The 12,085-nt window shown below is 45.6% G+C and overlaps 1 protein-coding gene across 10 annotated transcripts in view; it reads left to right on the forward strand.

Annotated features, from left to right (window-relative positions):
* The window catches only part of LOC117264970 (receptor-type tyrosine-protein phosphatase mu-like), a 259,756-nt gene that overhangs the window by 133,619 nt on the left and 114,052 nt on the right, over positions 1-12,085 (forward strand). For all 10 annotated transcript variants that reach the window (XM_078162819.1, XM_078162810.1, XM_078162815.1 and 7 more), the window contains exons 15-16: positions 7,679-7,860; positions 8,912-9,006. In XM_078162819.1, coding sequence (XP_078018945.1) covers positions 7,679-7,860; positions 8,912-9,006 — 277 coding nt within the window. The remainder of the gene's footprint in view (positions 1-7,678; positions 7,861-8,911; positions 9,007-12,085) is intronic.

The following is a 12,085-nucleotide window of genomic DNA, read 5'->3' on the forward strand; positions in this document are numbered from 1 at the left end:
AAAGGTTCAGCACTAAGCTGGTTTAAATCTTATTTATCTGATCGTTTTCAATTTCTTGACGTTCGTAATGAATCATCCTTACGTATCAAAGTTTGTTTTGGAGTTCCGCAAGGTTCTGTGCTCGGACCAATCCTATTTACTCTATATATGCTTCCTTTAGGTAACATCATTAGAAATCACTCTATAAATTTCCATTGTTATGCGGATGATACACAGTTGTATTTATCGATGAAGCCAGAAGAAAGTAATCAATTAACTAAACTCCATAACTGCCTTAAAGACATAAAAAATTGGATGAGCACCAGTTTCCTGATGTTAAATTCAGACAAAACTGAAGTTATTGTTCTTGGCCCCAAACAACTCAGATACTCTTTATCTGATGACATAGTTTCTCTAGATGGCATTGCTCTGGCCTCTAGCACTACCGTAAGAAACCTCGGAGTAATATTTGATCAAGATTTGTCTTTTAATTCTCATTTAAAACAAACCTCACGGACTGCATTTTTTCATCTGCGTAATATTGCGAAAATTAGGCCTATCCTGACCCGAAAAGATGCAGAAAAATTGGTCCACGCTTTTGTTACCTCTAGGCTGGATTACTGTAACTCTCTATTATCAGGTAGCTCTAGTAAGTCCTTAGAAACTCTCCAGCTAATTCAGAATGCAGCAGCACGTGTACTAACAGGAACTAAGAAACGAGATCATATTTCTCCTGTTTTAGCTTCTCTGCACTGGCTCCCTGTAAAATCCAGAATTGAATTTAAAATCCTACTGTTAACTTATAAAGCTCTAAATGGTCAAGCTCCGTCATATCTTAGAGAGCTCATAGTGCCATATTATCCCACCAGAACACTGCGCTCTGAGAACGCAGGGTTACTCGTGGTCCCTAAAGTCTCCAAAAGCAGATCAGGAGCCAGAGCCTTCAGCTATCAGGCTCCTCTCCTGTGGAATCATCTTCCTGTTACGGTCCGGGAGGCAGACACCGTCTCCACATTTAAGACTAGACTTAAGACTTTCCTCTTTGATAAAGCTTATAGTTAGGGCTGGCTCAGGCTTGCCCTATACCAGCCCCTAGTTAGGCTGACTTAGGCCTAGTCTGCCAGAGGACCCCCCTATAATACACCGGGCACCTTCTCTCCTTCTCTCTCTCTCTCTCTCTCTCTCTCTCTCGTATCCTATTACTGCATCTTGCTAACTCGGCCATTCTGGATGTCACTAACTCGGCTTCTTCTCCGGAGCCTTTGTGCTCCACTGTCTCTCAGATTAACTCATATCACAGCGGTGCCTGGACAGTGTGACGTGTGTGGTTGTGCTGCTGCCGTGGTCCTGCCAGATGCCTCCTGCTGCTGCTGCCATCATTAGTCATTAGTCATACTTCTACTGTTATTATACACATATGATTATTGTCACACAAGTATACTGTCAGATATTAATACATACTTTCAACATATTGTACCACAGTAGCCAGAACTATAACTATAATATTATTACTTTCATTAATGTTGTTGTAAGCTACTGTCATTACCTGCATCTCTCTCTCTCTCTCTCTCTCTCTCTCTCTGTCTCATTGTGTCATACGGATTACTGTTAATTTATTATGCTGATCTGTTCTGTACGACATCTATTGCACGTCTGTCCGTCCTGGAAGAGGGATCCCTCCTCAGTTGCTCTTCCTGAGGTTTCTACCGTTTTTTTCCCTGTTAAAGGGGTTTTTTGGGGAGTTTTTCCTGATCAGCTGTGAGGGTCATAAGGACAGAGGGATGTCGTATGCTGTAAAGCCCTGTGAGGCAAATTGTGATTTGTGATATTGGGCTTTATAAATAAAATTGAAAATTGAAATTATACAACCACTGGGTGGACTGGTGGGCGGAGTCATACAACCACAGGATGGACTGGTGGGCGGGGTTATACAACCACTGGGTGGACTGGTGGGCGGGGTCATACAACCATAGGGTGGACTGGTGGGCGGAGTCATACAACCACAGGGTGGACTGGTGGGCGGAGTCACGGGCAGTTTTAAACCTGACCCCCCGACTTTCAATCCAATTTAAATTTTATTTATAAAGCCCAATATCACAAATCACAATTTGCCTCACAGGGCTTTACAGCATACGACATCCCTCTGTCCTTATGACCCTCACAGCTGATCAGGAAAAACTCCCCAAAAAAACCTTTAACGGGGGAAAAAACTTAACGTTAACACGTAGCTGTGTGTCAGAATGTCGTTGGTATGATGTCATACGAGCTGTTAGATGATGATTCTTTGAATTGCAGCGTCTTCATGTAGCAGATGAGAGACAAAGATCAGAGCGACTTTTACTCTGCATCAACACAGCGGGGGGCCAACAAAACACGGGGTTGTACGGACGCCATGCGGCAGTACAGGAACGTGCACGCTCCTGGCAGATGACTTTCTGACGTTGATTTCTGAATCTCTGTGACTCAAGATAAACGTTCATCAGCGCCTGCGCTCACTCTCACACCAGCTGTGTGCTGAATGAAGTTGAAAGTGTACTCAGGGTCCACTCAGCACTCATCACAGCCGTCAGCAGCTGCTTCACTTCCTCCGTCACTGTGGGACTCAAGTGTCCATCAACAATCACACAACCCCGCCGTTCAGAGTGTCACCAATTATGTCCCTTTTCCCGGTTAAAGGATCAATAAATAAAGCAAAATCAAATGAAGCCAGCACGCAGCTGGTGGGTTGTTCAGGCGGCCTGGGAGAAAAGAGCGTTTCTATAAAACACACGTCGACACACCGACGAGTCAAAAGAAGAAAAAGGATGATTTCAGGCGAATCCAGATTTATGTTTTTCTTTTCATGCAGGAACAAGACTGAGGATGTAAAGAGAGTGTGTGTGTGTGTGTGTGTGTGTGTGTGAGATGTGCGGTATGTTAATTGACATGATAGTTTATGTGAAACCCATCAGATTGAACAGATGCTGCTCTGAGATACGATTTCATGTTTGTGTGTTTATATTTAACTTTGCTTTTGTCTCATCTGACACCAGAGCGAGCATCGGCCCTCCGGCACACCAACACACACCAACACACACACACACTGACAAACAGTGACACATTCATGTATAAGAGCCTCACATCACAGGACAAAAGGTGTTGCCGCAGGCGACCTGCAGCTGTAATCAGATTACTGTCACACACACACACACACACACCAGTGTGGCAACGTGAGCGTGAAGGAATGTGATTAGAGACGGTTTGTCAAAGATGGAGAGGAAAGAAAGAGATGAAGAGAGTGAGGAGGAGGAAGAAATGATTGAATCTGTCTCTTTTCTCTTTATTTCTGTGGAAATCAAACAATACAGATACTGCTGCAGAGTGTGTGTGTGTGTCTTCCTGTCCTCCTTTAGTTTCCTGTCCGGCAGGAAATGTGACAATACTGCAGTTTCACCATCCACACCCTGTGTGTGTGTGTGTGTGATCTATGACTTCTGTCCTGCGTCTGTTTCCAGTAAAAAACACAACTATTGTTTCCAGCGTTTCCCTCGGGACATGAACATTGCTCAACACTCACTGTGCTGCGTTCAGGTGCAGCTCTGGCACCTGCTGGTGGAAAACAGAGCTGCAGACTGTCCCTCTGTGATCGGCTGCTGCTTCATCGTCAAGTTGGCCGAGTCTGTGGAATAATTCAAGTTTTTAACAAGCTTCAACAGTTCTTATAGGGTCTGTAGAGTACTTGTGGAGTCCGTAGTTCTTGTAGAGTTCGTAGAGTTCTTGTAGAGTCTGTAGAGTTCTTGTAGAGTCCGTAGAGTTCTTGTAGGGTCTGTAGAGTTCTGTTAGAGTCAGTAGAGTTCTTGTAGGGTTTGTAGAGTTCTTGTAGGGTTTGTAGAGTTCTTGTAGGGTTCATAGAGTTCTTGTAGAGTCAGTAGAGTTCTTGTAGGGTCTGTAGAGTTCTTGTAGAGTCAGTGGAGTTCTTGTAAGGTTCGTATATGTCTTGTAGAGTCTGAAGAGTTCTTTTAGAGTCAGTAGAGTTCTTGTAGGGTCTGTAGAGTTCTTGTAGGGTTCTTAGAGTTCTTGTAGGGTCTGAAGAGTTCTTTTAGAGTCAGTAGAGTTCTTGTAGGGTCTGTAGAGTTCTTGTAGGGTTCATAGAGTTCTTGTTGAGTCAGTAGAGTTCTTGTAGGGTCTGTAGAGTTCTTGTAGGGTTCATAGAGTTCTTGTTGAGTCAGTAGAGTTCTTGTAGGGTCTGTAGAGTTCTTGTAGGGTTCGTAGAGTTCTTGTAGAGTCCGTAGAGTTCTTGTAGGGTCTGTAGAGTTCTGTTAGAGTCAGTAGAGTTCTTGTAGGGTTTGTAGAGTTCTTGTAGGGTTCGTAGAGTTCTTGTAGAGTCAGTAGAGTTCTTGTAGGGTCTGTAGAGTTCTTGTAGAGTCAGTGGAGTTCTTGTAGGGTCTGTAGAGTTCTTGTAGGGTTCTTAGAGTTCTTGTAGGGTCCGTAGAGTTCTTGTAGAGTCTGTAGGGTTCCTGAAGAGTCCGTAGAGTTCCTGTAGAGTCTGTTGTGTCTGGCTGGAGTCAATAGCGTTTCTGCAGAGTTTTTATTCAAGTCTGTAGATTATTTATGTCCATAGAAAAAGGTTACAGTTTCCGTAGTCTTTAGAGTTTCCATAGAGCTTTGCAGGAATTTGTAATGTCTGCGGAGTTCAATAACATCCTGAACAGTCTGAGTTCTGCTCAGCAGTCTGAAACCATCTTGAAGCACCATCACAGAAGCTGTAAATCACCATTGTAACGAGCATGATTTATGAGACTCCTCCTCTACTCTGTCATCCAGACAGATAGCTGGTATTTATCTGTCCTTTACAGCTCTGATTCTTCTTCTCACAGAGCACTGGAGAACAGGAATTGATTTTGAATTCAGATCAGCTGACAAACAGACAGTGATGATTTTTCACGTGGGACGTTTTCCCTTCGTGTTGTGTCTTTATGTCCTCTAGCCACAAACAGAATTTAATACGTGCACAGACGTGAATTATCAGTCTAATGTCAGAGCATTATAAAGTTCCAGAGTTAATAAAAGTGAAGGGAAGAGTGATGGAGGAGAGGCAGAGCTGACCTTTCTGTGCAGCTGAATAATGAACCAACAGATGGAGGAGAAGAGGAGGAGAGCAGCTTTATGTGTCGGGCCTGTATGTGATTAGAAATCCAGTCGCTAATATCCAACACTGTCAGCCCTCCAAACCAAAAGATGCAGTTTACAGCAAATCTTAAGAGAAAACGTCCTCCTGCAGAGCCGGAGAGACGCCGGTTTAGATGTGCACATGCACATGCACATGCACGTGCACGAGTACCAGACTCTCAGTTTCATGTTGTTCAGATGCAGAGTGATAAAAACATATTTTAGATTGTTACAGTGAAAACAACGTTTAAAGCAGAAAAACTTATCTACTTCCTAGCGCACCAGCTCGTTAGCTAACGCTGTCTCCGGATCAGCTCCTGAATCCTGGATCATGACAGGATATAGGAACATTTTAGGAGGAGCACTGAGAGATGATCAAACAGACGATGGATCATACATGTTGGTTTCTGGCTGCAACATTAGCTCGCTGAAAAGTTTACACTTTAACGTCTCCTTCTGTTGATACTTGGATTAGTGCTGAACTGGTCTGGAGGAACACATTCACCTGTCCTGAGGACAGGGACATGAAATCCCCAGGGACTGATGAGACAAGCGTCCTGACTCTCTGTTGGCGGGTCTATCGGCTCTCCTCCAGTGTCCACACACTCCTGGATGTGGAGACATGGAGTCTGTCATTTTTTTTGAAGGTGGTTTCTTGCCCCTCCAGACAGACAGACTGACTCGTCCCACCAGACCATCCACTCTAACATTAACCCTCAACACAGCACCAACAGATGGCAACGTTTTTGATCAGCATCTTGAAGTGGAAATAGATGACTTTTCAGCTAACTTAGCGAGCATGCTAACTGTGCTAGCTAACGCTGGCAGCCAGAAACAAACAACGATGATTTATTATTGGTAAATTGTGCTAGAATTTAAACACAGAACACACCTTTCTGCCATGGTCTTTTTAAAATGAGCCGTGGTTGAAGGTACTATATTCTGTAATGATCAGGGAGTTGACACGCAGACGCTAGTTAGTGCTAGTAAAGCTAGCTAGGTGAAATGTTGACTCCTCCCACCACTGTGAAGTGATTGGCTGAAATCAGAATCGGTTTTATTGCCAAGTAGGTTTTCACATACAAGGAATTTGGCTTGGGGCTGGGCTGATGTTCAGCTCCCACTTGAGGTCCTGGGTGATGGTGGTCCCCAGGAAGTGGAATGACTCCACAGTGTCAACTGGGGCGTCATACAGGGTGATGGGGGTGGGCAGGGCTGGGTTGTTCCTGAAGTCTACAACCATCTCTACTGTCTTAAGAGCGTTGAGCTCCAGGTTGTTCAGTCTGCGCCAGGTCACCAGCTGGTCAATCTCCCACCTGTAGGCGGACTCATCCCCGTCAGAGATCAGTCCAGTGAGGGTGGTGTCGTCCGCAAACTTCAGGAGCTTGACGGACTGATGACTGGAGGTGCAGCTGTTGGTGTACAGGGAGAAGATTTGATTTAATTTAATTTGATTTGATTCTTTTAATGAGAGCAGAGGAGAAAGAACACAGCCGTGGGGGGATCCAGTGTTGACAGTCTGGGTGTCAGAAACATGTCTCCCCAGCTTCATGTGCTGCCTCCTGTCAGACAGGAAGTCAGTGATCCACCTGCAGGTGGAGTCAGGCACACTCAGCTGGGAGAGCTTGTCCTGTAGCAGAGCTGGGATGATTGTATTGAAGGCAGAGCTGAAGTCCACAAACAGGATCCTGGCGTAGGTTCCTGGGGAGTCCAGATGCTGGAGGGTGAAGTGGAGGGCCATGTTGACAGCGTCGTTTACAGACCTGTTGGCTCTGTAAGCGAACTGCAGGGGGTCCAGGAGAAGGTCGGTGATGGCCTTGAGGTGTGACAGCACAAGACGCTCAAAGGACTTCATTACCACAGAGGTCAGGGCGATGGGTCTATAGTCATTAAGTCGTGTGGTCCTTGGCTTTGGATGGGAATGATGGTGGAGGTCTTGAAGCAGGCTGGCACATGGCATGTCTCCAGTGAGTGTGAACACTGAAGACAGCAGGTTGGCACAGTGCTTCAAGGTGGACGGAGAGACAGAGTGTGGTCCGGCTACTTTGCTGGGGTTCTGCCTCTTCAAGAGCCTGTTGACATCCCTCTCCTGGATAGTGAGAGTAGTGGTGGGGGAGGTGGGGGCCATAGGTGCGGGCAGTTGAGGGGGGCGGCAGGCCCCTGCTGAGGTGGGGGAGGTGATGCTGGTGGGATGGAGTTGTTGGTCGCGGGGGATGGTGTCTGGACTGTCCCATTGTCTTTCAAATCGAAAGTAAAAGTTGATCAGGTCGTTGGCTAGGCACAGGTCATTGACGGGGGGGGGGGGTAAGGTTTTTTAGTTTGTAATCTGGCTGAGCCCCTTCCAGACAGAAGCAGAGTCATTGGCTGAGAATTGGTGTTGTAGTTTCTCAGCATACAGCCGTTTAGCTTCCCTCACTGCCTTGCTAACCCTGTACTTAGACTCTTTAAACCTCTCCTTGTCCCCCAATAAAAAATGATAACTGACAGACCTTTGATGATGTCACAGATCAGGAACACACATCAACCTGTCTGTCTGTCTGTCTGTCTGCAGTAAGTACCAGGTGGTGGTGGAGGAGGAGCGCCCCCGCAGGCAGAGGAGAGGTACTGCAGAGATCCTGCGCTGTTATCCGGTGCCCATTCACTTCCAGAACGCCACGCTGCTCAACTCTCAGTATTACTTCAGTGCAGAGCTGCCGATGAGCGAGCTGAGAGCCCCCATGCCCTTCTGTGTCGGTCAGTCAACCACTCTGACCACTAGTCCGTCTGTCAGTCTGTCCGTCTGTCTGTCCATCTGTCTGTTAGTCTGTCTGTCTATCAAGGCCCTGACACACCAAGCAGACGGTCGGCCGTCGACCAAAGTCAGGCTGTCGGTGAGCATCTGTCGGCCTAGTTTTTGCGGTGTGTCCCGCACTGTCGGTGAGAGAGATCACTCTGATTGGCTGTTCAGGTTTTATTTCCTCGCCCCTGTAGCGAGTGAATCTGCCTGTAGTGAAACCGGGGCTAACCGGTGCTTCCTCCTCAGGCTCCACTTCACTCAGCTGCCCCACAGACCCGCTGCTTCTTCACACTTTAACCTGAATAACAAACCGGAGCTAGCTGGGAGCGGCTAGCGGAGCGTTAGCCGCAGCATGACCGGAGGGAAGCACAGCCAGTTAGCCTCCGCTAGTCTCTGAGCTAGCCCCGGCTCTCCGTTTGGATCCAACCGGAGCACCGAGCCCTGGTTTGTTATTCAGGTTAAAGTGGGAAGAAGCAGCGGGTTTATCGGGCAGCTGAGTGAAGTGGAGCCTGCGGAGGAAACACCGGGAGCGTCTGGATGTAATAGTCCGTGGAGGTGCTGCGGTGCTCGGCTGCACAGATAGGAAACCCCTCGGCTGACAGGATGTACCACTCTCTCACTCCGCTCTCTCTCACGCAGGCGCAGAACGTACGTGCTACTTGGCCGTCGGATGTAGTCCGTGTAGTGTGTTCAAATGCAACTGACACAGGGCGACGTGAGGCGACGTAGACGACTCAACAGTTGGCTTTTGTCGCCGCTAGTTCTTTGATGTCAGTTTGGTGTGTCCGCACCTTCAGTCTGTCTGTCTGTCAGTCTGTTAGTCAGGTACTGATCTACTTAATTACATTGATACTTATATACGTACATACTCACTTGCTCACTTATGTTCTTACCTTGATGCTTATATACTTCCTTAATTCCCTACTTATTTACCTACATACTTACGTTGTTTCAAAATGAAAAGAAAAAAAAAACACACACACCTGTTTTACCTGTGTATACATGCAGGTGATAACAGGACCTACAGCGGTTACTGGAACGCTCCTCTGCTGCCTCACAAGAGTTATGGGATCTACTACCAGGCTGTCAGCACTGCTAACGGGGTCAGTCCACCAGTACACTGACACACCTGTACACTGACACACCTGTACACAGACACACCTGTACACTAACACACCTGTACACAGACACACCTGTACACTAACACACCTGTACACAGACACACCTGTACACTGACACACCTGTACACTAACACAACTGTACACTGACATGAGAACATGAAGAGAACGTGATGAGAACATGAAGAGAACGTGATGAGATCGTGAAGTTCTGTTCCTGCTGAGCTGCTGACACAGTTTATGTAAATGAATTTTCCACTAATATTCCAGATCACACGCAGATGCGCGGACTCGGATTAACGTTCACTAACATGACGTTTGATATAAAATAGGGAACAGTGGAACACTTCTACGTTTTTGCCCCAGAGTCGTCAGAACGTTCTGTTAGTTTTAGATTTGGAGGCTGTTATTAGGATGTCCTGCAGACGATAGCTGGAGATCTGTTTTATTATGATCCTATTTACATTGATCTAAAATAAGAACCATGATAGAACGTTGATAGTCTGAGTGTCAGACTGAAGCTCCCAGAACCTTCAGTCTGACACTGCCTCCATTGAAGGTGATTAACAAGGGGGAGGGAATTTGATTTTTCCCTAACCAATCAGTAGAGATCAACGACTCACTCAGAATCTGACGTCATTAGTATCCATGCCTCAGGGGTGCCGACAACAAGCGAGCATTGCCCGTTTAAAATGTCTCCGTCGTCGTGCACGCCCAGCTGCATCGCCGTTAAATCCAGTTTATCAGCTTCCTTAATTTGGTCCTCCATTAACGCGAGTAGTGGCAAAATACCTCGATAGCATCGTTAATGTGGTCTGTAGGATCTGTAGCGGTCGCCATTGTTGCTATACTCACCAGTTACCCACCGGCATACAGCTTGACATCAGCATGGCACTGATTGGCTAATCGCTAGACCCGCCCCCACCCCCGGCGTTCATTGGTCCGTCCATCGTTTGGACGAGATAAATTGCAAATTCATTGCAGTATGCCAGACCAGAGATGCAAGCCTACTCAGTTGAGTGGGCGGGGTCTATGGTCTGGAACCAGGCTAGAATGTTGATTCTTTTACAGCAGGAAGTGAAGACTTCTGACATCACGCCATCACATTGACATACGCTGTGCAGCAGCATTTGGCTGTAACGGTTGTTTACATATTCCTGGATACATTTATCGATCTAAAATAAAATATGTAATATCTAGGACATTCATTCGTCATGATGTCACTGCGCTACATTACATGTGGTGCTAAAACACGCAGTGACATCAGAGGAATGAACAATGAGTCCATCACAACACATTTTCATCTGGCTCATAAAGATGATTGTTCCTCTACTAACGGATAACTGACGGAGTGTTCTCAGATGTTTTCTTCGTGTTCCTACATTTAAAAATCTTTTGCATTATAATTTTAATATTATTTTGTTTGTTCTGTTTTTGGTAGATTTGTCCTGATTCTCAGTAACGGCTGAAAACCAATCAGTCACATGACTGCCAAACAAAATCCATAAAATTAAAGAGAAAAAATCCTGATTCACAAACATTTACAGAAATTTACATTAAAGGTTTTTCAGAGAAATAAAAGTTACTTTACAGATTTCTCCTGAATTATTACGATCACAGACCTTCAAAACATGTCGATGGGCATGTTTGTTGTTTTTTACTGTTGTATTTTATGTCAGGCTCCAAGATATCAGCCTGGTTACAGCCTGACGCAGTGACGCACGGTGTCGGCATGGATCGTGAACAAGTGTTGTACGTCATAATCCATCGCTTCATCTCATGTAGTGTGTCATAGTAGACGACAACCGACGCCACGTCTGAGATGCCTCACAACATCCGGACAGAAAGTCTAGTATGTTTGATTTTCTCCGTCACAGCCGTCACTTTGACCAATAGAAACACAGAGTGATCTGCTGCTATGGAAACTTTAGGACTTCCATCCTGGAAGAGGGATCCCTCCTCAGTTGCTCTTCCTGAGGTTTCTACCATGTTTTTCCCCGTTAAAGGGTTTTTTGGGGAGTTTTTCCTGATCAGCTGTGAGGGTCATAAGGACAGAGGGATGTCGTATGCTGTAAAGCCCTGTGAGGCAAATTGTGATTTGTGATATTGGGCTTTATAAATAAAATTGATTGATTGATTGATTGATTGATGGCAACAGCCCAGCCTTTTAGATATTTCCTGTAGGGGCGTTAGCACACAGAGTAAAAATGAACATGATGACACTTTTAACGTAACTACAGTAACAGCTCAGCTGGAACATGAATAGACACAGTGTCTGAAATAATCGTTATAATAATAGGACAAGAATAACCTGATGACATCACACACATCGTGACAAACGACCAGGGATGACTGGTGTGGACCAAAGTGTCGTCTGCATCCGGCTTAATCGGCAGACACTGTGAAGTCTGAGCCAAAGTTGCCTCCACATTAATGCTACGCCAGAAAAATAAAAGATAAATTAATTCATCAGTTTCTTGTTATAAAGACATTTTTACAAGACATTTTCATCTTGTAAGAAAAAGCTTTTCTTGTCATTTCTTGATACTGATCAGTTTTTTTAATAATTAATGAATTAACAGGCTGCCGTCGCTGCCAAACAAAAACTGTCAAATTGAAGAAAAATGTCCGAATAATATATGAAATATAAAAATATCAGTGTGAACGTAAAAGTGGCGAGCGTGAAACAGGAGCTGGATCTTGAGCGGAGTGGCGGCTGTCAGGACGTCCAATCAGAGTGTGCAGCAGAGCTGGATGTGTGACAGCACACAGTGTTCTAACAAAGGTTAAACATTATTCTCTTCTGTCCGACACTTTGCTCTCAGCTCTCCTCACTGTGGTTTCTTTTTGTTCTTTATGTCAAAAAACTCAGAGAAGTGAAACGGAGACAGAGGTCACACTCACAGTTTAATGGGAGACCAGACAGTTCCAGCAGCCTGACCAGTGACACTAATGGGCTGCACTGGGGATCTGCGTGTGTGTCTATGTGTGTGTGTGTGTGTGTGTGTGTGTGTGAGAAAAGATAATTGTTCACTGGTATACACACACACACACACACACACAC

The sequence above is a fragment of the Epinephelus lanceolatus genome, chromosome 20 (assembly GCF_041903045.1).
Source record: "Epinephelus lanceolatus isolate andai-2023 chromosome 20, ASM4190304v1, whole genome shotgun sequence".
NCBI classification, from domain to species: Eukaryota; Metazoa; Chordata; class Actinopteri; order Perciformes; family Serranidae; genus Epinephelus; species Epinephelus lanceolatus.